This window comes from Ascidiella aspersa, chromosome 8, assembly GCF_963924565.1.
Source record: "Ascidiella aspersa chromosome 8, kaAscAspe10.2, whole genome shotgun sequence".
In the NCBI taxonomy this organism is placed as follows: Eukaryota; Metazoa; Chordata; class Ascidiacea; order Phlebobranchia; family Ascidiidae; genus Ascidiella; species Ascidiella aspersa.
In genome coordinates this window covers 21715205-21743098 of record NC_139454.1, presented here as the reverse complement: position 1 = coordinate 21743098, position 27894 = coordinate 21715205, and the positions used below count along the sequence as shown (strand labels likewise).

The 27894-nt window shown below is 36.5% G+C and overlaps 2 protein-coding genes across 2 annotated transcripts; one reads left to right on the top strand and one right to left on the bottom strand.

Moving 5' to 3' along the window:
• Positions 1–11: 11 nt before the first annotated feature.
• On the bottom strand, positions 12–26658 carry LOC146136854 (tetratricopeptide repeat protein 39C-like). The gene is made up of 16 exons (XM_083395024.1): positions 26442–26658; positions 26240–26288; positions 25951–26079; positions 25162–25273; positions 24124–24227; positions 23332–23456; positions 21277–21534; positions 19980–20148; positions 16675–16768; positions 11577–11631; positions 10256–10308; positions 9133–9242; positions 8047–8170; positions 7250–7368; positions 5651–5773; positions 12–3694 (listed from the first exon to the last, which is right to left on the bottom strand). Exons 1-16 carry the CDS (start codon positions 26567–26569, stop codon positions 3602–3604), a joined length of 1845 nt encoding a protein of 614 aa, XP_083251150.1. The 5' UTR covers positions 26570–26658; the 3' UTR covers positions 12–3601.
• LOC146136855 (alpha-tocopherol transfer protein-like) lies at positions 14429–17797 on the top strand. The gene has a single exon (XM_083395025.1). It carries the CDS (start codon positions 14825–14827, stop codon positions 15674–15676), a length of 852 nt encoding a protein of 283 aa, XP_083251151.1. The 5' UTR covers positions 14429–14824; the 3' UTR covers positions 15677–17797.
• Positions 26659–27894: the final 1236 nt, after the last annotated feature.

Below are 27894 nucleotides of genomic sequence, written 5' to 3'. Positions count from 1 at the left end.
GTTCTATTCGAATCGAAATACCGGTATCCAAACGGTTGCTAACGCACAGAAGAAATAAAGCTTTAGCCTATTTACAGATTACTATTTACAAATGTGCAAACATCGGCATGACAAAGACCGCAGAAATAAAACGAAACGTCGCACGTTTTATAAATACATTACGATCGTTTCCGCGTTTCGAATATTAATGCCCACACAAAAACATGAGCATAGCTTTGAACGTTTCGAATAATGAATTATATGAAACGCCCCAAAAACAAACTGCACGATTAATTACAAGTTAGCACAGAAGTCATTCGCACTGTAATATTAATAATTTTTTCAATTACGAAACAGGAAACTGTCAAACGGCTTGCGGATATCATTGGAACTAACAAATCCCTTAATCCAACGTCTTGGCCCTTATATTTACAGATTATGTAGCACACAAGGGATATAAAGTTGGCAATAACCGCCCGACGCAATACACGACTTTACATTAAAAAAATAGCATTTTTACAACATTTGCGTAATATCTCCAAAACGCAGTCACAGGCGGTCATTACAAAACGTCCAATTAAACAATGTACGTTGCAATGCTAAAAACGACGGTTAAAACAGTACCGTCTCGTTTAGGATTATGATGGGCGTAATTTTACGATTACACAGTAAGACTACCGACACACGAAATACACAAGAGATTGCCACAATTTGTAGTACACAAACGGATAAGTTGCATCATCAGTTTCGCTCACACTGGTTTCACAGAAGATGCACAGAAATACCATCGCAAATAATTTGGCTGCTTCATATTAATGCTTAGACAATAGAGCTTGCTGTAGAAGTCTCTCTTAAAAGAATAAAATGTTTTCCACATTTGAACAATATAACTGACTTATAATTTGGCCCACTTAAGGTTGTAACAAGCTACAGGGTTGCATGGCAACGTTTTCTCGCCATAATCAATTCATGCCGATATAAGTAACAAATATGCCATAGACAAGTTCGAAAAGTTATCGCAGCCTGAAGCGATTTTTTAAAGCTAATTTAAGAAAAAACGCAATACAGACAGCACGTATATAAGACAGCAACCTACAGTTATATACACAAAATTTATGCGAAACTGATTTACATGTTTAATGTATATGCGTGTCACATTGTAGATAATTTAAGCCTTGATGTCAGGTAAGGATTGTAAAAGAACACAGACGACAAATAAACAACAAACCAAATTTATATCCAGAAAAAATAATAAGGATTGCGATTTAAGGTTTGATATGGTAGATGTTTTGATGCAATATATGAAAACCCATCTACGGCAGGAATAACGTAAGAGGTAAGTCATAAAATTGGTGGTTTAAAAATGATGAGTTTGAATATGGGCTCACTTTTATTATAGCTATAGCAGTGGTTCTTAACCTTTGGCAACCTGTCGAACCCCTATGTTATTCTGTAAGCTTTCGTCGAACTCAAAATTTTCGCTCAGTATTCGTTTGTTCCTCCTAGCAGCTGAAACTAGGCATATTCAAAATATAAACTTGCATTTTATATAGGTGAAGTTGGCCAAACTTTCAATATATAACTTTACATGACACCTTGGCGCATAAAAGAAATTGGAGTATAGCTTAAAATAACACCTATTATGTTTCAGAGGACGTTCTCGCCGAACCCCTGAAACAGCTGCGTCGAACCCCAAGGGTTCGATCCAACCCTGGTTAAGAACCATACTGAGCTATGGGAACAAAAATGTGGCAATAAGAAAATATTTGCTTCTAGTAAAATAAGGACAAAAGCGACAAGGAAGACACACAACGGACGACACGACACCCAAAAACAATAAAAATTGTAGTTTGCAAGTCGAGATATAGCTAAACGGTACAGGAATGGACCAATCACTTTTTTTCAGACGAACAAAGATTATTCTTAAACTCATGGCATCGACGGAGTGGGTTTGCTTTGCTTGATTCGGACTCGAGGCTCAGGTAAAACTACCCGAGTCCCGAGTCCGACGTGCGCATCAACAAATTTCAAAACTGATAAGGCCGCAAACTGTAAAATGAAAAACGTACTCGTAATATTTTCCAACCGTGTATCGTGGATGTTTGAATTATATGATGTCCCTATAAGTGGGTTGCTGAATATCCACCACATTTTAGTTAAGTAAATGGATGAAGTACAGGCTGTAGAGCCGGACTCGACGAAATCGCACATATAGCCCGATTCGAACTTGGGTTTATTTTGGTTACCGACTTATCCGACTCCGCAGCCCTGGGGTAAAAGACGAGCACTATACGAGTCTTAGGAAAAATCAACAGACGAACAACTTTGGCTTGATTGATTAGGTAGGGCCCAGGGGCGCCTGTGCAATAGAAATAGTGCGCTAACTCAGACACCCAAGGGAAATATCCACTAAACACTAATGCATATGCTTCGTCGCTTTCGGGTAAATGTAACAGTGACAAGTACAAAGTGCTTTTAAGAGTAAACTCATATTTTCTATTAACAATTGTACAATTTCTCAACGCACAGTTATGTTCGTTTATGACACTATAGTATAGAGAACGTTGTGCTCCGTTAAACATATTGGGTCCATAATATAGTTGTTGACAAAAGTTATTGATACTTTTACCAAAAAAAGTCAGATCAGTATAATCGGAGACCTAGCGTTAAACGCAATAAATTCTGTAAAAAATCTGTAAGCAAAACTAATATACACAAAAATAGAAAAGCAATGCTTCAGATTTTGAGTTTTTTATGCTTTTAAAGTTTTTTGTCTTGAAATTTAAAAAGTATAAGTAGAAGAAAAATATGTTAAAATTAAGGTACTGTTTCAATATTCACAATTTTCGCAAGCAAAGGCAATTGTTTGTTTTACGAATGCTCTACCGATGCTGCGTGTATTAGGGCAAGTATAAGGATTCATATATATTGTGTATATGGCGCAAAACTTCTATGTCTCTAAATAAGCAATACCATTTTTTTTAAAGGAGCAAAGTGTTCGATCACCATTACGTGTGCTACGGCGACATGATTTAGTTTCGTGTCGTTTAGAAAAACGCAAATGACATTATTTACTTTTTGTTGGTGAACTTGTTTTATAGCGCATTGACAAGACAGCAATATGAATAACTCGAGCGGTAAAATCTTGCCAAACTCAGCTTGTTTAACTATACGTGCATGTCTCTGCCTCGCAAATGTAGGAAACCTTTCAAATTTAAATGTGTTAACTCAAGTTACTTAACTCCATTTCTTCCGATCCTGTTTTGGTTAAAGTTTGGGATTTTTTTTTTGTATTATCACGTTTAATTTGTCAAAAATACTAAATAGCAAAAAGTAATATTATCACGTTTAATTTGTCAACAATACTAAATAGCATAACAGCCACAAAGTAAGATATTTTCCTGTAGGAATAGTAAAACGAAGCTGTAGATTTTAAAGCATCAGGTCACCGAAGCAATAGAGATCCCCCTAAGCCCTATGGGAAATTTGACGCGCGCGAGAAAAACAAAAAACGAAAAAATCACTCGGCGAAAAACCTTCGCTCTTAAGCGCGATAATGTACGTTCGGCAAAGCAATTGAAGGAAGCCGCACAGGATTGGAAAGGGTTGGCTGGAGATGGTTTCACTCGGATTTGGTCTGCTCCTTGAGGCGCAGTTCCGTGGCGTGGATTCGCATTTGAAGGCGGTTCTCAAAATCGTAGCCGGCGAAATTTTCCTGCAACACACGACCGGTTAGTAGGTCTATAGCAGGGGTTCTTCAAAAAGGGTCCAAGGACCACTTGGGGTTACGTGGATTAGTTTTAGGGGTTCCACGAAGGCACATTTAAAATCTTAACGTGTTATTTGAATAGTGAAAATTAAAAAAAAAATTTTTCAATAAAAAAAAAAAATAAATAAAACGTTTTTGCACTGATACATTAAGACTCACTTTTACATTTTTCGCAACGGAACAGCATATTTCTGAAGTCTATTTGCATTATGACAATAATATATGACGTCATCTACAAAACTTTCATGCAGACTTTGGGCCACGCAAAGCAAAAGTTTGTTTTAAGGGTCCACGGTAAAAAAAATTTAACAAGCACTGGTCTATAGGGATGTCCGATAATATCGAATGGGAGCCGATAACCGATACCAAGTGTTAGTATCGGTACTCGTCCGATACCAAGGCGGTATCGGCGCTGATCCAAACCAATTTGTTATGGGTATTCTAGCCATGGTGTGCCATCCAATGCACCAATTTCTATCTTGAAAGGTAATTATAAAAAAATGGTAGATTAACCACATCAGATGGTAATTACACTTTTTTACTAAAAGCAAATCTTGGCCTAATAACCTGGAAAATTTTTATCTTCAAATGTTTTAGTTGATCGATTTGGTTTGTATGAGAATACTAATTACGTCATTGGTATCGGATTTTTGCTTAAAATATCGGTATTGAATTAAAATGTTAAGTATCGGATATCACTGATTAAGTCAGCAAAGTTTTTTTTATCAGTTTCTCTAATGATGCCGTTTTCATAGAGTACAATGTCCTTTGTTAATATTTTGTCAAACGAGCCGGTAACGTAATTATGGATATCTGATTATTAACTTAATCTAATACTGACATCCGACATTTGATCTATGTCCGATAATATCGAATCGGAGCCGATACGAGATTCCAAGTGTTAGTATCGGTACTCGTCCGATACCAAGGAAGGTATCGGCGCTGATCCAAACCAATTTGTTATGGGTATTCTAGCCATGGTGTGCCATCCAATGCAGCAATTTTTGTCTTGAAAGATAAATCCATCAAAAGTCAAACACTATAGGTCAACCACAGATGGTAATTAAACTTCTTAACACTAAAAGCAAACGTTGGCTTACCAACATGGGAAAATTATATTTGAAACGTTTTAGTCGATCGGATTTTTGTTTAAATATCGGCATTGAATTGAAATGGTAAGTGTCGGATATCACTAATTAAGTCAGCAAAGTTTTACGATCAGTCTCTTTGTAATGCTCTTTTCGTAGAGCGAATGTGCTTTTTCAATATTTTCTCAAACGTGCCGGTGACCTTATTAGGGATATCAGATACTTAACATTTTAATCTAATACTGACACCCGATATTTTTGGCGCAAAGTATGGCAAAAAAAAGTAAAAAGTGATTCAAAGCCGATCTGTATTGACGTTTATGTGCAACAAAGTGGTGTTAAAGTTGCAGGAGTAAACAACATGTTGCAATCTGACAAAACACAATGTTTGAACCTGATGGATTTATTCGAAAAGATACCATGTGATATCATTATCATTTTCAAACAAGAAAAATTATGAAATTTAAACGTTCAGAGGTATTTTTTGTTCCAGGTTATTAAGACGTTACATAATCTGTTAACCTATATTTTTATATATTCAAATTTCAAGGTAAAATCGATGCATTGGATGGCAAATCACGATTGAAATTCCTACATTAATTTGGTAGCGGATCGGCACCGATACCACCCTAATATCGGACGATAAGTGATCTACGACTTGACATCGAGTATGAGCTCCAATCCGATATTATCGGCATCCCTAACATGCTATGACCACGTAAAACTAAGCCACCAAATTAGTGTAAAAAGTAGCCTGTCGAAAGCTCCATGGGCTTTAAAAAACGAAATGAACCACGAAAGTCTCCCAGCCCACCTTGCAGTGCTTAAGCAGTTCGTTTCCCCTCGCCTGACAGTCGGTGGACGCTATGAGGGTTGTGGCCAGCTCGTAACAAGCGAACGGCGCGATGTGCCCGTCTTCCAAGTCACGTTCTGATATCTGGAAAAAGCAGATCAAAGTTAAGTCTAAAAAACATGGGCATTAGCACAATTTAACGCAGGGTTGTACAAACCCAGGTCCGCTTGCCACATGTGTCCCGCTACGTCATTGTTTATGGCCTGTGAAAAGTTGTCCAATTCTATAGTGACCATCCTTTATTCGGTTTGCGTGCCCAAGGACGTGATGATAAACGATAAGCGATCTAACAACGGCCAGCTTATTCAACGATCAGGTTTAACTATTAAATGCGCTTTTGACGTTTTTTCTAATATACGGAGCAAAATGATTGGCTGTGTCGATTGTGTCCCATAAACCGATTGTACATCTCATACATACAAGCCGCATGATGTGCACTGACAAATTATCGTTAATACATCGTTGTTCACATATACCTAAATATAATTGTGATAAAAGGAAAAACTTTTTAAATCCTGGTATCCCCCCGTTTATCAAAGTGGTAATAAAATCGTGAATGTATTTTGTCTGTAGTTAGATTTGAGCATTTACAATTTAAAAATCTAAAAAGTGAGAATAGCAAAATCACCAATTAATCGTTTCTTATGTAACAATACAAAACTGATTAAAGAAACTGAAAATCATACAAAGTGGAGTTTGTATTTTTTTCTCGCCAAACTAAGCGGCGTGAATATTGCAATAATAAACAAAATTGTCAGTTCATGTGCGTCATAAAAATAATTTAATGTTACACATCAAACTGTGAACAGATTTATTTTATTCATTTGTCTGATTAAGGCTATTTAACCTTTAAAAAACCTTTTTAGTCGTCGCCCTCTATGTCAGTGTTTCCCAACGGGACGGTACCTCTAACTGGCGTGCGTTAAAGAGTTACAAGAGGCGTTACGAGTATTTTCTCTATTTGATGGGCGTTTATAAAACATTACGGCACTATAAATCATGCTAAGCAAAACACTATATAAAAGCTACAGTTTTTTTGTTTAGGTTTTTTCTTTTGAGGCTACATATTTTTTGCTAAAGTTTTATTTTAAACATTCGTTGGCCAAATATCGTTATAAAATGTATTGTTTAAGCTTGTAATCGAGGTATTCATTAAGCAGTAAGAAACCAAGGGGCTTATTTCATCCTTAACAACACTTTGTTAACTCCCAAGAGCCACCCTACAGAGTGGGTGTCAATGCTGTTAAGGTTATTTTTGTTGAAATTGCAAGAATCTGCCAAGGTGATCTTCTACAAAACGGGTAGAAACGCAGATCTATCCTGTCAATTCCATAAGAATGGTCCGATAGAACATTACCAATACTGAAATTTATGGTAGTATTTCGGCTTTAAAAAAGTCTATTAATTACCATGTAAGAAAACATAGATATATTTACGTATGCTTGTCGGTCGGTCGTATATCATTGCGTATATTTATTCTGTAATTTGTCCGAGACAGAACGCTTCAAATATTCAATTCAAGCAATATGTACACAGTTTTATTTTACAGCAGACAAATACCTGAATTGCTTGCTGGAAGCAGTTCATCGCCTTTGCGACTTCGCCGAGGCACTTGTGGAGTGCTCCCATTACAAGTTGCTTCAAGCCGGCCAAGCAAGGATTTTCGATATCTTTGCAATCTAAAAAGAAATCAAACGGTTTCGTAATTAGAAAGTAGGGTTCCAGAACGATGACAGTCGTCCATAGGGGTTCTGATTATCAAATCGTTTATGTCCAATGTCAATGTTGCCTACTTAGGGCTGTCCAATCATTCGGGTCGAATCCGGCTAAGTATTTAGGCTATAATTTACGTATAACGGACCTATTTCCACTTTAAAAGGGTCGTTTATTTAGAAAATAACATGTTAATAATACAAATAACTAAGATTCCCAGCTACAAAGCATTTTTTTAGCAACATGAAAACCCCACATTTGCACGATTTTTTTCACGTATTTTTTTCACGTTTAGAAACGTTTAAATTGTTTTTATTTCCCCATAGTAATGACATCGTTTGGTATCAAATTGGATCTACCTATAGTATCGGTCTCGTGAAACGTTGTTTAATTAACTGCAGCTTGTCTTTGTCAATGTTAGTCTTGACAGTATTTTACTTATTTTACACTTTGAATATTTTGATATTTTTTACTATTTATCTGTACAGATTAACTGATGGCTGGTGCCATTCATTGATTTAGCGAAATGCATATTTATATTAAAAGTTTTAGACCTTGCTGACTGATTGTTGTACGAAGGGGTGCGCTTCTCAAGCCATAACATAAGAATATAACAAAAATTTGGCAAAAAAATGCGCCTTCACCTGTCAGCATCCGCTCCAAACTGGCTTTCTCGCAGTTGGGGAATGCCCGCCACAGGTAGAGCACCTCGAACACCAGAAGCGTCACGTGCTCGCGCGTCGGCGGGATTTTCTGGAACACCTTGGCCTGTGTGACGTCACAAACATGTCGTTTGAATGAATACAGACACTAGCGTACGTAGCAAAACAAACGCTTTATACTTTGTTGCCTTCGATATTAGCGGATTAGGGGAAAAATACGTAGTCATAGACATTTAGAAACATATTGCTTTATATTGTGTTGAGCGTCATTATTACCAGCATAACAGCGATATAAACATGAACTTTCAATGCCTGTCAAAGAGCTACGTATTTGCGCATTTTTTTAGTAATATTTAGCGAGGTATTTCTTGCTGTTCCCCCCAAAAAATTCAAGAAAATCGCTTACAAAAAGAACAAACATTGTTTACAAAATTGACAAAAGCTGTAGTGAGCTATTTGAAATTGGTGTTCAGTTTATTATTTTATTAAATTTAGTTTTGAATTACATGCAACAAAAATGTTCATTAGAGGAATATATGGCATACACGATCCGGCAGAAGTAATTTCGATTAGCTCAAACTTCGCTTTTGCTTCAGGTAGTTGTATCTATGATTACGACAAATGTATTGAACAGTATTTACTGTGTCTCTTTTCTATGTTAATTTACCATAATTATTTTCTATTTCGCTAGATATAGGTTATTAGTGTTTTGCCATTCCTTTTACCATGAATTTCAACCAAACTGTTTGCTCAACAATTTTCTAAAATAACCAAAGTCAGGTTTTATCTTTGGCCTTTTAATAGAGTTGTTTGCCTTTTTTATATGCTCCCAAATATTTACAAATATTTACTGACAAAAATAATAAACTGACAACACCAAAAGACTAAAACAATACAACAATGTATTGTTTAAATCAATGTATTCCTAACAGGTAAAAAATTCTGATCTTTTAGGTCAAATAATCTCCCTAGTAATGCTGTACATTTTTTTTAATACAGAGGTTGCGCTTTTCATTAGAGAAGGTGTGGTCAAATGTAAGTGCGGCCCGGCCGAGCTTATATTTACACCTTTCTGACGACATAGACCTCCAGCTGGTTATTCTTGCGCTTCATCAGCTTGGGAACTTCCGCCATTATTTCCTGGCATTCCTTCAATCGACCCATCACACCGTTCAGCACTGGTTAGGAAAAATCAGGTTAAGTATTGTTGTTATTATACACTTGGATGTAGGTGGCGACCTGATGTCAATTTAGGTATTTTAACCAAAGAAGGCGATTTAGCGTACCGATAACTAGGAGAAGGTGCACTTTGATTTGATAAATAAAACAAACTGGTTTGCCCTAAGCCAGGGATGGCGAACCACTGACCCACCACCCATTTTAAAAGACCCACTTTTTTAGCACTATATATATGCCTACTGTTTAAATCAGGGCTTCCTAATCTGTGGGTTGTGAAAAAGCGTCTTAGGGGTGATGAGTAGGGCCTACATTAACTGTACTTCAACAAGTGCGTGCATTTTTGTTTATCGCTGTAAAACGTAAAGGGTGGCTATCCTTAAAGAAAATTATGAGCTCGCAGACCAAAAATTCTAAAAAAACGGGTTAAACCATGCTGAAAAAAGCTTTGTGCTGAACTCATGCATCCCATAAACAATACTGAAGCATTTGTTAGTTAATTTGGATTCTTACTATTCGTAGAAATCCGAATTTTGGAAATCAAAAACCTTAGATTACTAACTCAAGCAATAACACTTAAAACGACGCAGCATCAAAGTTTCTCGTAAATTAGCATATAGTTAAATATATGACTCACTTGTGCATTTTATAATCCTAATAATTTAGGGAATGCATTTTTTGCGCGAATCGATGATTTGTAATTTAAAAATGGTATCGTAAGCAAAACCATTAACTCCAAACACACAGTGGGCTTTTCCCGTCAACGTGGTGAATGGCAGAGCCCCTAAAACCCATGTTAGCCTGCCTTACTGCATGTGGCCATCAACCAATACGCATAATATAAATGTTGTGGTTCTCGAATTTGGTAACCTTGGACCACCCTGGCTTTAACTATAGGTATCAACCAAAAATTTACCAAGTTATAGTTGAAATTAATTAGGACATATTTTAACTTTACAATCATCGTCGATCAAAACCGACAAATAGTAGTACAGTTTTGAAACTCCGAACTTACGTGCGGTTAGGTAGGCGTAGTAGCAGGCAGACCATTTCGATTCCTCTTTGAGTCTATACATAAGGTAAAATATAAAGGTCGGTGGTTGGAAATCACCCACGGGCAATAAATTGTTTAAATTTTGAAAACCACTGATGTACCACAGCGATGATAAAAGTAAGATCAGTCAGCACCACAAGGCCATCCTTAGATTGGTTTTACGCATTGTATAAATGCTTTGGGAAAGCAGGGCGTGTACAAATCAATAACTATAGAAACTTTGAATTTTGTTTTTATTTAGTCGACAGAATTGGCGGCAATGGTTGTTTTCTTTATAAGATTTCATTACTAAATATACCCAGGTTAGATTTATTTATCCTCAAGAATGCGACAAAAGCGTCGAAAACACTGGCTTATCTGAAACAGAAGCAAAGTTGACAACTTGATGACAGAATAGTCATCGGATTGATGGCAAAAATATATTTTTTAGGTTCAGTCAATTTCTAACACTTACATAAAAAGCAAACCATCACCATCTGTGGCAAGTTAGCCTAAAATCGCGATTCAGTAATAACTTATTGAAATTTTATTTCAATGAAATTATAGCAGGATGGGGTTCACAAGTAGCCGTTATAAGCAAACAACGTAAAAACAACTGCTCGGCTTAATGACGCAAACCATCCAAAGTGGTTAATCAGCGTCATTTTGAACGCAAAGCGCTCGCCTGGTGTTAACAGCAAATTACGAGCTTCCGCTCTTACTATAGGGGTAGGTTACGAATGAAGCGAAACGATTAACTGCGACCTTATCGCCGGGCCACTTCATACATTGCACCAGTTACACGTGGATTTTAGTAAGTAGTGAAAAGTTCTTGATTCAAAACGCGCCGCTCCACGGGTCTATCTCAATATCAGATGTTTGAAGCAATATCAATGTTTTTTTTTGTATTTTTTTATATAACTTTTCTCGATTTATTTCATAGTCAGCAAAATTGCAGGAAGGTGTGATGCTGAGGGATTAAATCAGCAATATTATTCGTACAACTATTCGTAACATTTTATGAGGAATTTGAAAATCAATTTTAATAAAAAAATCGTATAATTTTATAAATAGGAAGGAAGAACATTTAACACAAGCCAATAAAACCTAAAATTCGACATTTTTTCCTGACAACACTCGCAAATTTGCAATAAATGCTTAAACATTATCAAAAATGTTTAAATGTATACATTGAAAATATAAAAGGAAATGTTAAGCTAAAACTTGAAAGTCTATTCTTTGAAATACAAAAATAACGGATCGACAATACCAAGATACAATTGTATAACGCAATAAATATTACCTGACAATGTTCGTCAGGGCTCGCTCCCAGTCTAATTGCATGATGCAGCACCAACCTGAAACACAAACGAGTAATGTTAAACAAACAAGTTTGGCCAAACATTTTAACTAAAGCAATAATAAAGATCTTTGTAAATGACCGTATTTGTCTAATTCTAACTAGAGCAGCGGTAGGCAACCTTTTTAGCCCAAGGGCCAGTTAGGAAATGTAATGCTTACAGGAGGGCCTCAAATCGAATAAACACTAATTCATATGTTCAGCTTTTATAATGAAAGCTTGTCGATAACTCAATACAATTTGTCTTTATGCAATAATAAAAAAATACATTCGATTCCGTCAACAAAAGCTACAAATGCACTTAAACCGGCCAGGATTCGATTTAAGCTACTAAAACTCTCGACTTGTTCACTTGTAATTTTCTATTTTAAAAGTGGCATTTTACAAAATTGCTGATGAACAAAAGTAGCAGTGTCTTTTGCCACGATGCTATACACCTTTACGATTAAGTGTATGTGGTCTTATTGCTACTAGCTCGGGACTCGGATAGGTTAACTCGAATGCTCGGGTCCCGAGTCCTAAATGCCGAGACCAGAGTCGCACTTGGATTCGGTAGCCCTGGTTTGGTCAAACGACAATTAATTTACAGCATAAATTCTAGTCTTTCGCAGTTTAAATAATGCTCGCGGTTTCCAGAACAAGGTATGGAACCTTGCTATTCATCAGGGGTTCCCAAGTGGGGGTGCCCCATGGGGTAAGAGATTGATTATCAAGAGGCACGAAGATCCTCGGGCCACAGAGCAGCTTTTCAAACAGACATTACAGTACAGTTTTTTTTTTGAAGTTGTAAATGTTATTATGCCATTACACAATCTTTGCTTTGAAAAACAAAACAATTATCTACAAATTAATAAGAATATCAAAGCCCATACAGAAGTAGGTATAATCTTGAACGTTTCGAATAACTCTTTATTCATTTTCAACATGGAGAGAAGGTACCTTTGATTTTTTTATTGCGTCTTAGTACAACCTCCAAGCATTATGCTAAAAAATATTTACAAATTGTTGTTGTTATCTAGTTATAAATCTCATTGTTTTATACCAATGTGTTTTTTAACTGCAGATAATTTACGTGTTGCCTTAATTATAATCGAACCATCGTTTGAGTGAATTTTATCAATAAAGCAGCAACAAATATCTCACTGAGAAGTGACAAACAAAATAACCGACATATTTAATTCCTTTCTGATTTTTGCAAATCAGGCTGGTGTCGAAGGTTCCTGGTTGTTAAGCAACCTCGTTATCTATATTTAAAACTCGTCGGTACATCCAACTAATTGGCGACACCCGTATTCGTTCGGTTCGACGCAAAATCAATTGCTGTTAATTTGTGACGACATTTTGTTTTTTATTCACTGCTTTCTTCTTGCAAAACTTTCTATAAACCTTTCTTTGTTAAATTTATTTTGTTTTTCTTTTTTTTTGTTGTTCTTTTCTTTGTTTTGCAGAGGCATATAGGGTCGACATGGGAGAAAAATAAGTTTGCCTACATACGTTTAAGCGTCAAAAATAAATACACATTTTTAATACTTGGTTCAGTTTAGTCAGTGAATAAAGCAATGGGCCGATTTCGATTGGTTGCCAAAATGCTACATAGAAAATATGAAAATCCACACCAAAGCGAAACCCTGAAACGGCAAAAAGCGGCCAATGCAGCGCGATCAAATAACTTAACAAACCCGTAATCTGTTGAAAGTAGGCGCGTGAATCGATTATTGGGTAGGCGTTGCTACAGAAAGATTTATCCTCGACAGTATTTGCATTTTAATGGCGATTATCGACCCACGAAACTGCCTGAACCAAATTAGCAAGCCAGCGTATATGGGATTTGACTTAAGTGACAATATTATGTATAACACACTTGCGCTGTTTAAAATCGACTCATTAGTTTTAAAAGACTTCGTTCGGACTGCGTTCTCCTCAAAAGCAGGTAAAACATTCCATGAAAGATCACACACATATGTGTTTAACCACTGTGATCTACCTCAGTGGTTCTCAACCGCCGGTCCGCGTCAATTTGCAATATTGTGACGTAACATAGAGTTAATAGTCTACTTTGGACTTTATCGTACGACACAATGCAAGTGTTCCCAACTGTTTAAAAGTAGGCTTCAGCTAAAGTCTTAAATTTTAGGACTAGTTGTATGTGAAAAACTTTAATAGAACCGCGAATAACACGTATGATACCAAAGAGACAGCAGAAAATTGCTCATTGAATGGAAGTTTCCATTCTTTGCTTTTAAGTTGCAAGCTTTTGTCATATTTCCTTTTTTGGTTGATTTTGATTTTGAAGGTCCATCGGTCCGCAAAATTTGTTTTGAAATTTTACCGGTCCGTAAGATAAAAAGGTTGAGAACCACTGATCTACCTAAGCCGAAATTGTTGGTCAAATAGCGACTTCATAAGGGCTAGATCACAGTTGATGAACACGTACCCGTGCGTATCTTTCCTACTACTAGATTGGGTATTACCCCATGTACAAAAATAAACAACAATGCGTTTGTGAGATCATATGGCTGTCGTAGAATATGCGATGATATAATATGTGACGTTGGTCGAATACGTACTTCCGTGTTCGCAAGAAAAAGCGCATCTGCTGCTGAGTGACTAGCTTATAAAACACAACACTAAACGAACAAAGCCGGCCAACGCAAAAGGTAAAAATGAGTAATGACAAGCCAGCTGTGGATAAGGATAGGCTTTGTAAAGAATATACAGCAAATGGAATTGAAAATAGTTAGTTCGTATACATACTTTTGCAGGCGACTTTCATAGTGTTTTAGGAATTTTAATCTTGGTTTTATTTGTTTTGTATTTCATATTTGCGAGGTTTGCAGGCAAAATTTGCCTTACCGTTAGGAAGTTTATGTTTACATGAAGAAATGATATTTAATTAGAACTTTTTAAAAGCTATTATTACTTCGATTTGCCTGTACTTTCAATTTCGGTGTTGGGTTTTGGCGATAACCAGAGTTACAATGTTGAGCTTATTTCTAAGATTTATGCTTTTTTTTAGTTGTGTGCTAACTACTAAGTTATATTTAATTTAGACTTTATTTGGAAGTAGAAAATGGTGTCGGCAAAAAACTTTTCTCATTAAAAATGTGGTACACATTCTTGTTTTTTGAAGTTCGGTCCGCGGTGAAATTTTACTTGTAAACCGGTCCGACCCCTGTCGTAAATACTTCGCAATGGAGATCACCAGAGAAAACACTAAGGAGGACAAAAACAGAAATCGCTACGAATGCCACTTGGCGCCCGAGCTCCTAGCCAAGGCTGTAAGGGAACTTGGAGAACCGGAGTGCAACCTTGAGCGATTGGCGGCCATCGATGAACTTCACGTCGCCTTTGCCGAAACTGCGATCGGTTCCGAGCTGGGGCGGCTGGACGACCGCTCGCTGCTGCGTTATCTCAGAGCGACGAAGTTCGACCAGGGCAAAGCGCTGGCTCTTTTGGAGTATTATCACAGCGAGAGACGCGACTGGCGCTGGGTGTTCGACATAGTGGCCGAGCCGAGTCGACTGTCGGCTACCATGATGGCCGGATGCGTGGCGCAGTTGCCTGGGAGGGCCAGGGACGGTTCAGCGGCGATATGCTTTCGTATAGGGGGTCAGAACGACGTGCGAATCGAAGACTTGATCGCCTGCCTTGTTCTCATCACCGAAAAGCTTTGCGAATGCGAAGCGACGCAGATCGACGGCATTACGGTCATCATGGACCTGTCAGAGGTGGGATTTGGGCTGGCGAGGCAGGCGACCTTGGCGGTGATTAGGCGGTGCGTTGCGCTCATTCAGAAGGGCATGCCGATGCGACTGAAAGGTCTGCATTTCGTCCACGAGCCGCTGATTTTTAGCTTGATCTTGGCAATCGGCAAGTCATTCTTAAACGACAAGCTGAGGCGAAGGTTGCACACGCACGGTAGCGACTTGTCCAGGTTAAGTCAGTTCGTCGACCAAGACTTTTTGCCCGGGGATTATGTCGGCAATGGACCACCGCTCGATTCGCAAAACAGGGCCGAATGGTTTTTGGGCTTGCAAAGTTAACGTTGGCGCCGGAAGGCCGATTAACTCTTTTCCCGTTCTAAGTTGCTCCCCTCTAATACAAGCAAATATTCCCCCGATCTGTGCCCTTCTTTTCGGGTTTAATACCTTGTTTAAACTTAATTCAAGCTCGTTTTTTTTTTACTAAAATTATATTACTCTATATATAATGGCATTTGTGCAAAAGCGCAAAGTATACGGCGTAGTCATATTATGAGGTAATCAGATGAGCATTCTAAATTTTACGACGTTTTCACTTTGCCATAGAAGAAAATGCAAAAAAACACAGAAAAAATTGAAAGGTTTTTGCGCATGAGATTGGATTTATCTTAACAGGTAGCATTTCAAAAATATCGATCGAAATAAGTTACGTTTTGAAGTGTGGCAAAGATTTCTTCACATAAGCCCAACAGTTACATGCCGAACATTGAACACTGATGTTGTCGCAAAAAAATCTATTGATATCAGGCGAAAATCCTTAAGGCAACCCGCTTACACTTGTCGGGCTGTTTTTGAGTTTTCTAAATCGGTGCTTGTCAAGATTTTTTCGAACGGTACACACTTTTACGTCACTGAATAACTTGTACACCACAGTTAACGCAATGTTCTGGACTTATAGAAACATACACACTGCTGTACTGCAAAACGAACTATCCAAAAAGAACTATTAACCGTTATGAAAAACTAGTTCGTACCCAACAATAACGATTATCAAGAGAAATATTTGGTTATGATGTCACAAATAGAATATAGTATCTTAGAAGCGACGTACGTTTAAATACATAGTGCCATTGATTGTATACTCCAGACAGTCTGGTAATAAACCTGTTTATTTAATATGATACCTGATCATTATTGTAATGCGACATCTCGTAAACCCAAGTACACCCCATCAATGTTGTACAGCCTTTACCAATTCTGCTAAACCCTAGCGTGAACTATACACCCGGTTGAAAAGCACTGTTCTAAATGGCCTACTTGTCAGTGTAAGCCGCACTTACCTATTTCGTAAGCGCAGAGGAGCTGTAGTTCCCGTTGCTCGGAAGCTTGGTCGTACGATTCCTGAAGTGCTTCCAAAGCGCCGACGATGTCGCACTGAATAACATGTATAATGTAATATACATGTATATAGAGCTTGTTTGATTTACCACAACGAAAGACAATAGCAACTGTAGTTATCCGCAAGGGACAAACTACACCCGAAAAGAAATAGCTAGAAACGTCGACTAAACGTGGATATGTCTCACAAGCGTGGATATGTCAAACCGTCCAACAATGTGATGTTACTCTGTATACGTGGCTTTAAAACGCGCATGTAAAACATAACCCAATAAACACAATTTTTCGTTTGGAAAACAATAGAAGTACCATGTAATAACAGCTCATACCTATTGTTGTCAATCTGTCCTCATTTCTAAGTAACGTGCTTTCTGGTCGTGCGATTAATTTGTCTTAGTTTTATTTGTAATAATGTATTTTTGACAAGTTATACAGCATAAATAATAATAATCCCATTATAAACTATTATCAGAAACTTCCATCATTTCACCATTTTTATGCCTTTGTTTTGAGAAGCGTCTTAGAAAATTCTTATGTGCCTATTTCTAAGAAACGTGCTTATCTTTGGGCGCAGTGTCTAAGAAAATACTAATGTTCTTAGTTTGTCTTGGTTTTATTTCTAAGAATGTTTTTTTTAACTAATTATCAGGTATAAATAAATCCCATTACGAGCTATCATTCGAATTTCGAAACTTAACCAATTCAAACTTTTCTTATCTAAGATTTTCTCAAGAATTACGAAAAAGCTAGCATTAAACTATTACGGCTGATATACTGCTACATCATCATATAAAGCATCGTGCATCATTATTTGCCCTTCGCAGATGGTAGCCCTGCTCTTTCCTTAACCACTCCTATGCGCCTCATCTTACATAACCTTAAGGTGCTACTGTCCACATGGCTGCAAACTAGTTTAAGGGTTTAAAAGCATGTTACGTTACTTAGTTAGAACTAAAAACTAAAGTTTTGTGGTAGAATATAATCAACTATATCGTGCTAATGAAAATATTGATGATCTTTTCTTTGCATATCGATTGTTGCTTGACTTGCTGCTTATGTCTAAACGCGGTGGTGTGCACTTAAAATATAAAAATACAAAAACGCCAAACGATTTTAGATTAAAAGGAATGAGGGTGTTTTTAGTTGCAGAGTTTCGTTTGTACAAACGGCATATTATTGAAGAAAATTTAAAACTACGATTTAAAAGTAAAACGTTTTGCTTAAAGGTTAATTTTAAAAGTTTTGCTTTCCAAACCAAGCTCATGCGCTTTCAAACATTTACGGTCAAAATACTTTATTTGATTAATTTTCGTTTATTTTACGTCTGAATCCCATTATGCTCAGATCTTTTAACAAGGCCTGTGCGATGCTGTGAAACGAATTTACGGAGACTTATCACTGCAATCGCTCAATCGATTCTAGGATAGCGGTTTAGTCACAGGCTAGTCGCATACGCTATACTTTAATGCGGGTGGCATAACCTTCTGCCGTGACCTTTAGAGGTATTTTCAACGTTTCTGATCAATATTATGTAAAGGTTGTGGGACTAGGGTTTAGGTCAAATTAAAAAAAAATAAAAAATAAAAAAACTTTTCTGTAATTGTAGTTCACTTTCCTTGAAGTAGTTTCGGTTACACAAACTGTACAAAATAGTTAATCTATAGCAGTGGTCGGTAAACTGTGGTCGGCGGCCCAAATGTGGGCCTTTTAGCAAACTTTAGTGGGCCGCAGACTATTTATTTTTATAATTATTAATTATTATTATTTTGTTAATAAAATTTATTTCACGTTTTGCGCGAACCTTTACGTTATTTTAAATCTATCCAGCCTAAGGCGCTTTGTATACTATATAAAATGTTGTGCCGTATGACTCAAACTTTTACAAAGTTCAAATTCTACTAAATTAGACTACAAATGCCTTTATTTTGTACAATATTCAAATCTCTTGATGTGCCTAATGCGTCACGCACCTTTCAATTGAAGTTTTGCCAAATTACAACAAATAAAAGCATTTCTTCGCGTTATACGCGCAATTAGGCTTGATTTTAACTGCATATTTGCGCAAAGGTCACCTCGAAAACAACAAGTTTTTTAGATTGAATTTTTATGACTTAACTTTAAAAATGGGGTCCGGCCGTTCTGTGGTGATGGTTTTACGTAGTAGGCATTCAATAGCTATTAAAAGAGTCTTTTTTTTACAGCGATAAATAATGTTTGAAGACCACTGATCATGCCCTACTTTCCTAAAGGGACTCAGGAAAAAAATCTGTGCAAGATTTATGCTAAATTCTATAGGGCGATTGGTATTATAATATTGCTTTATTTTGTTGTCCTGTGCTCCTTCTTAGCTTATTTCATCCTGTGTTAAGTGTGCTTTTACATAGACACACGCATTAAAATAATGAGAAAATATTGCAAATCATTACTTGCCATCGCGCAATACTTTTGATAAAAACAAACCTACCACACAACTCGAAAGTACGTGCAGCAAGTAATATACGATATCGGGACAATTTGACTGATATGGGTAACGACTCGATAAAAGTTGCTATATTTTTGGCTGTAATTGCAAATAATCCAACACGGCGTAAATAACATCGCAGGCTAGAGTGTTTCTAAACTGGCCTTGCTTGTACGATAGTTCTGAATAGCCCGACTGATTTCAGAAGCCTTTCTGAATGCACCCGGTTTAAATTATCTAGGATAAGTGTTATTTCAGCCATTAGTAACTATACCAAACAATCTTCTCCGCCAAAGCAAACAATGACTCATTGGTAACACTGCCTTTTCAAGTTTAATATTCCAACATTTTTTGGCATTTAGCTTCAGTAATAAGATTATAGGACAGTGTTTCTCAACCTTTTACGGCTAGCGGCACCCCCCAGAAATAACAAATAGATTGCGTCACCCCTACAAGATTTTTCCGTTGGTAATTCACTAGAATGTCACTATAAACGGAACTGGAACAACACACATTAACTCCACACTACGTAGGAAGTTATAATCGGATTTATTCCACTCTAATCTTTACAAAAAACCTTTGAGCATTAGAAATGGCACTCAGGGGTACGGCGGCACCCCGGTTGAGAACTACTGAATGGTATAGTATTTAATATCGGTTAAGATAGTCGTACTTTTGTCCGTAAATTTTGATTATTTGTTTTAGAATATAAATGTCGAAAAAAAATCGGACATTCTAACGCAAAATCAAAAAAAGGGTCAAAACCGTAAAAAGAGTTGATTTTACCTTACAGCGGAGCACCCGTCCCTTGAAGAAGAGCACCAGGGACGAGGTAGGGTACTTGGCTTGGTTGTCTTGCAGCAGTCGTTCTGCGTCTGGCAGCCCGGCATCTGTCGAGTCGCCGTCGACACCGAAGAAAGGTCTCACCACTGTGTGATACCAGAGGAGGCACAACCTGTGCGAAAGGCAGTTGTTTGTACGGGGTTGTTTTTCGTTGTTTTTGCGATTAAATAAAAATGTTTGGCTCGGGATAACCTTGTTTTCAACGGGAATGCAAACTGCGTCTTTTTGCGAAAGTGAATTTGTTGCGGTATTCAACTTTACAGAAACTGGCATCCAATTGGGATTGTTCATAACTCCCGGGCCTCTTCATTAAAGAACAGCAGGATTTTTAAGATTAGTTGTTTTTAACTTTGTGACGTCATCCCTAAAACTTTTAATATGTTTAAAATGTCTTTAAAATTGTGACTGGATTTAGATTTGAAAACTAGTTTTATAAATGGTAATAGGCCGCGTATTGTAGCTTAGTGACTATTGGGCTATACAAAAGTCCGTTGAGTATACAATCTACATATTATACATATATGTAAAGGTTGAACTTGAAACGACAAAAAAATTAGGACTTTTTCGGTGGGCCATCTTACTTTATCTTCTCTAAGGGGCAAAAAACAAGTTTTAAAAGACTTGATGCCGGATTTGGGGGACTTAGTCCTATCGATGTGATTAGCGAAATATGTTTATAGCTGTACAAAGCACGTATGAGCTGAAAAGATGATAAAGATTTAAGACTGGCATTTCGGGCTAGCCTACTTTATATTATATTGAAAGCATATAAAGTATCTTAAAACTTATTAAACTTTCGTGGACTTGGTTCACGCACCGCCAAAAGTATGCATATAGCTATATAGCAGGGGTTCTTAAACTGGGGTCCATGGACTCCTTGGGGGTACGTGAACCTGTTTTAGGGGGTCCATGAAGGCCTAATTGAACTATTAGTGTTTATTTAAGCAATCAATTTTTCAAAGAAAAGAGAATGCTACAGTTAAAAATAAAACGTTTTTGCACTGAATATACTTAGACTTTATTTCATTTCACATTTTTTGGACCGAAAACAGCAAATTTCTGAAGTCTGTTTGTATTATGACGTCATCACTAAAAATTTCTTGCCTTTGCTGGTCCGTGCGAAGCAAAAAAGTTATTTAGGGGTCCGCGGTAAAAAAAAGTTTAAGAACCCCTGCTATATAGGTACAAATCACAGCCGATCAAAAATCGGAAAAACAATACATTGATAGTTGATACTCACATGGCCAGCGGTGCCTTCATGTCGCTGCTCTCGCAAGCGATCCTCAGCGAGTTGGTACCGACGGTGCGGTCGCCGCAAAATCCCATCATGTTGACAAGTCGAAGCAGGGTCTGTGGTACCAGGGACACACACAGGTTAAATGCCCCGTAGCCGAAGCTCACGGCACCGTAGAGCCGCCTCAGTCGTTCGTCCTGCTTCGAGCTTTGGTCTTCAACGCCAGGTGCGATCTTTTCTAGGCCGGTGGCGATTTCGTCCAAGCTGCGCAAGAAAGTACAGTGTTTTTGTTGTTGTGTGAATTGTTTTTTATACCAGAGCCGCTGTTAGTGTTTAGGGAAGTGGTTCGATTTTTTTGGTTTAGCCTGGGTGCGCTCTTTTCTAGGCCGGTGGCGATTTCGTCCAAGCTGCGCAAGAAATAACAGTATTTTTGTTGTTGCGTGAATTGGCTTCATACAAGAGCCGCTGTGAGTGTTTAGGAAAGTGGTTCGCAATTTTTTTGGTTTAACCTGCGGGAAACTAAAGATAACAAAGTAAATACGTGGCACACATTATACAAAACAATAATAACCTTGCTGGAGAATCGCCCTTACCACACGGCATAACAATTTACTATTTTCCAAAATTGGAATATCTTTCAGAGGCAAACTTTATACTATGGTACACAACACAGTTTAAAAATTAATTTCCGATTTTTCATTGGCTTGTTTCTCGTATAAATCATTTGCTCCTACGCCTAATTGTATGCTTAAAAAATATTATCAATGAAAAAAATCATCCACGATACGTAAAAAATGGTTAACAATAGGAAACAATAGACAGAAATCGCTCTTCTGGTGAAATTTCTATCTATTGATATGTGCCTCCGGGTAGAGCTAACTCTATTTTTAAATAGGAAACAATGTTTAAAAAGGGTTGGTAAAAGTGGGACTCGGACGTAAAAAAGGTTGAGAAGCATTTTTTAGCTAGCTGTCCAGAGCGTTGTTTCTCAAGACGTTTCATTGAATTTCTGCAGCCAATATTTTCACTTTATCTATGCCGGGAGTTTTCCTAAAGGTCTAATTAGTGGATTGTACAAGACCTCAACGTCTAAAAGTCTGACTTTTCGGCCGTTGGATGCCCTAGTTGTCGTACACCTTTTCGCTTAGAATTGCACTAATTCCTGACGGATCGGGTAATTAGTACCGACAGTTTATTTGCGATAAACATCCAAAATATATATTCCAGTGCCCGAGCCACATACAAGGGTCGAAGTTTGCACAAAATGTTGTGGCGACCCGCGAACAATCGGACCTGGACAAGCGAACCAAATGATTGCGCACGCAGTAAACGGCATGGGAACACAACCGGCCAACACATGTGCTTGTAAATGAAGTGGCACTAAAAACGTGTCGCCTGTGAACGGTTGTTATTTAAGGGTTCTCCTTTAAAATAGGCTCAAGGGGCAAACGTAAAAAGCAGTTAATTTTATGACCATGTGATTTACTTTAGTTAACTATGCACGGATATGTAATGTAGCTTGATAATGAATTGCAAAGCCAAAAAGGTCGAGTAGATCGACATTATCTTGATTAAGACGTTTCGATACGAGCTTGTATCAAATTTTACAGAGGGTAATTTTGACAATGATACAAAATGCTATTTATAAAAAGTGGCATCCGAATTTTGATAGTTAAAATTTTTTAAATTTTTGAATGCAATTATTTAATAGACAATAGAGCAGTGATTCTCAAACTTTCTGCAGTTTGCCTTGCGAGATTTTTAACTGAGATGTGTACGTTTTTATTATTGTGGAAAAATACTTATTTGTATTTGAAAAACACATACAGGAAAGCGCGGGTGACTTGAATGCAAATGATCCGTAAGAAAACTCTTAATATATAGGCATTTACTTGTTGCCTTGAGATAAATGGCAGGCGGTTAGTCAAGTTACGAATTTGTCGTTCTGTAGAAAGTGTGCTGTGAACCTATTTTTCTCTTTTACTGTTCTAAAAGTTCAAAAAGTTTTCACAACCACTATAATATTCGTTAGAGAGTAACATTTCCCAATAGGTGACTCACACATGGTCTGCGTCTCCATTTCCATTAGAATCAAGGCTTGACATTGAAGCTGACAAATGTTGACCTTCAACAGACAGCTGATTGGGGGTGGGGCCGCCATTTACAAATCCAACTTTCTCTGATGTCTAAAAAAATAAAATCGGTCCAGATTGAGTATTTAACAACTAGCAGAAGTTGTCTGTCTGTAATTGTTTTTGAATAGCTACATAATGTAACTTTTACTTTTGGTGATTTTCAAGTTTTTGATGGCCGCGTTTATTTATTCGCGTATGGCAGTGTTTCTCAGCCCATATGCAGCGCCAGCGACCCACAAATGTGTGGCCATTTGATTTAGTTGGGTCGCCGATTGAAGTCGTTTTATTTGGTTAGACTTATTGAGATTGGTTATTATATAGGAATATTGGAGCATAAAAATTAAAATACTATTTTGGTGTAGTGATACTTAAATAAAAATGCTGGCATCATTTATTTGTAATGCTAAGTTAAAAACATGTTGCCTAAAACTGCATGCGTTTACATTATTAACTTGTGTCTTATTTACCGACAATTATGCACAATTTCTATGTAGATCAGTTATTACATTAAAAAATGACATTCATGCTATTAAATATCAAGCCGTTTCAGTTAGATTTATAAGATTTCCAGGATCAAATAATTGCACAGACAAAGCATCCGAAATCCAATAAGGAAATGATGCCACAAGCATTCTTGCTGTATCTGTTTCCTGAGGTATACTGTTACGCATTGTGTGTAAGTTTGGAATTAAATATTAGTATACAAATAAGTAAATACCGTGCAGCTGATGTTACGTTCTTCAAGCATCGCTGTGATTTGGTGATGGCACTTCTCGTAAATTTTCCACGCCTTGCGAAGATTCCAGCCACCTTTGATGTAACCTTTTCAGCAAGAGTATACTTAGTGATGTGTGCTATATACACATACTGTAGATTACAAACTGGGCTTGGGTAACCTTTTTATACAGCGCTTACAGATAGCAGATGACATTACTTACAACTTGCAGTGTTTATCATTAAACAAACATGAAATAAAAAGCAGTTATAACAAGGTTTTGGACAAGTTGTTTTTGTAGACACTAAACTTTGCTGTAGATTGCTACTTAAGTTTTCTGTAAAAAACAATTTTATAATTTACAATTAATCTTTAACTTGGACTATTTTTTTTATATATATATATTTTTTTTTTTTTTTTTTTTTTTTTTAAATATATATTTTTTTTAACTCTTGTGGTGAACTCTTCTTCTTTTGAAAAATGTGAAGCACAATGATACATTTAATCAAGCAGATGGTACAAAACCTTTGGCTAACATAAACATTCAGAATAGTATGGATTTTAGATATATATATATACTAAGTTATATTCAACAAACGTTTTCATTATTATAGATCAGTGGTTCTCAACCTTTTTTTCTTTTATGGCCGATTTTCGTTGCAGCAAAATTCTGTGGCCCAAAAAAATTTTATGAACGAAAAAAATATAAAAAAGGTTTAGCACAAAAAATTGTGGCGCATAATTAAAACAGATTATTATTTATTCAACCATATATTAGTGAGGTACTTGCTTCTGAACAATGGATTTATGTTTCATTTATATTCCAAGCCTGTATTCGTGTAAAATTAGGTATAGTGACACAAATGAAACTAAATTCTTCAATAAATCTAGCTTTTTTCAAATTGGTCTGTGGCCCACCTAAAAAGTTTTCATGGCCCACTGGTTGAGAACCGCTGCTATAGATAAATTAAATAACTGTTTCATAATATGCTCAAACTCAGATTTAGTAATCAACAAAACTAAAAAAAAAACAATTTCAACCTGTTATATCTTGCTTGATGAAGTGGATTAGGGCAATATAAAGGTAGCAATCCGCGACAATAACACGCCGTTGCAGAATTTCAATTTTACTTAATGGACGCACATTGGGTAACTGAAAATAAAAAAAAAACATTTTATAATACACAGGAAGTTAGAACCTACAATGACCAATAAAATACCAAAAAATCAAGAATATATTTAGGCTTCAAGCAGCACACAGACTAAATCTGTAGCCTGCTTTCAATAGGTGGCTACTTTCAATTGACCACCCAGGGGATACTTTTAAAAGGGCTAATTGCGGGCATCCAATAGATCAATTCAGACCCACTCCCTACAGTCGTTATTACTAAACTAGAAGACAGTGCAATCAATAGCTTTTGAGTGAGAGAAATTTGAATTGGGGAAAATGGTTGGATTCCTGTTAAGGTCAAAATATTTCACCTGAATGAATAGGACAGATGTGAGACTACATCGCAAAACAAATTGTTGTCTTTCTTTTTAATATTTGTGTTATTTTTATGTTTTTAATATCAGTTATAAATAGGATAAATGTGAAAGGTGTAAACAAATCTCCTTGCATTTACTTAGGAATAATTTCAATTTAGGTAAACTTGCTTGTTAAGAAAATCTTCAAAATTAAAAATAAGTTATCTTAGTTTTTGCAACATAATATAAATGTGTGAAGGAGCAAACTTAAGATGGTGGTATGTAACAAGCAACACCATGTTATTTGTCAAGGGAAATTCCCAAATGTCTTATAAGTGACATATTGAGTGAGACATGATATACCTTTTTCTTAAACTTTTTTTTAAATGAGTCTAGTAAGTCTTCTTCAGCAGAGCTGCATATTTTTTGGGTTGATTTCAATGCAACAACCGCCTTTTCCAACTTTTCATCCTCAAAGGACATTAGACCTTGCTAAAAAAACATTATTTTGATATTTTAATTAAAAAGGAGTTAAATGCTGTTTAAAAACTAGCAATACTGGCAAACACTAAGTGAAACAAATAATACTGGTACTCTTAATTTGTATATACTAAATATATTTTTTCCCATTGCTTAGGCTAAAAAAACCTACCATGAAACTGACAAAGCTTGCACCAGCACTCATTAGGGGAGTACTATCCCTGAAACAAAATACAAATTGATTGGTTTAAATTCATTATATGCATATAAATGCAACAATGTTATAACACTGAGCTAGTTGCCTAGCAGTGGCAGATACCAAATAAATTTTAAAACAAATTATTTTTTATATAAATTATTTGAAAAAAAATTACCTAAATTTTGCAAACAGAATTTCTGACTCCTTAAAGCCATTGTTTAACATCAGAGTTATTCCCTCTAATGCCAAAGTATGGTCATCAAAGTCCGGTGGAAGCTGTATTTGTCTGGTTTGTTGGGCCATTTTGAAAATAAGATTATATGGTTGATAAAACAGTTTAACTTAATAATTTAGGTTCAGATTATCTTATTTTCATTTTTGTCCTTGCAAAAATTCCTGAAAAAATACATGGTGAATAGGGTTGTTCGATATCTATTTGGTATATCGATACCCGATATTTTGTTTTTGGAAAAAGCAGTGCTATATAAATAAAATAATAAAAAACGAAATGCTATATATACCGTAGTTAAATTAAGACAATGGATAATCCTAATTGATTTTTTTTTGGTAATCTTCTATTTTTATTGTAATTTTACTAAAAAAATGATTTTTTAAATGACAAAACTGTATGTTAAATCGCAAAACAATGCTATAATGCCACCACTATTGTGATATCCGATCGGCACCGGAACCACCAGAGTATTCAGTAAGTACTGCTACTGTCACTTGGCGCCAGCTCCGATATAATTGGGCCTTGTGGCTTCCCTAATAGTGACACTAACACATATGTTCAACAAAAAACACAAAAATCCTATATTGGTTAAAAACTACTACGACAATACATTTTTTTCTATTTTTAAAGATACTTTACGTAGGACAAATTCATGAAACAACTATACCAGGGGTCGGAAACCTATGGCTCGCAAGCCATATGGCTCTTTTTGTGAGGCCATAGGACTCTTTTGATTAAAGAATCTTGCTTGTAGATAAATCTAAACTAACATTTCTCGGAATGATCAGAATAAAACTGCACGCGGCCACGACCGCTTTCCTAACTTAATATTTCATATATTTATTGCACATAGTGAAAAATTTTCGGCGCTTTGCGCGAATCTCTTAGTATCCAAAATGCCCTATTCGTTCAACAGAACTTCGCAATCAAAGTTGTGCAAACTTGGCTAATTCATTTTTGATGTGTATTACGCTTTGTTCTTTAAATGAGAACTAAATAAAAGGCCCTCCTTAATTTACTAGTTTTTGCCAATCTATGACCAGATGTTAAAAACCATATGGCTTTCATGGAAATACAACTAAGAATATTTGACTTTTATGGCTCACTTAGCTAAAAAGGTTTCCGACCCCTGAACCATACAGACGGGTAACACTAATTTAATACGGAATGATGAATGGTCGGAACGCTCACACTATTATTATTAAATATAATAACACTTGACCCACCTTCACCCAAACGCTAACCCCCACCCTAACCCAAATATTGTGCGTTGGTTTAATAATTGTTTTAACGGGGTAACACTTAAATTAGTGAGCGTTCCAACCATTCCGACCATTCATCATTCCGTAAATTAGTATTACTCATACAGACGGGAAGCTATTGAAAGTGGTTCATT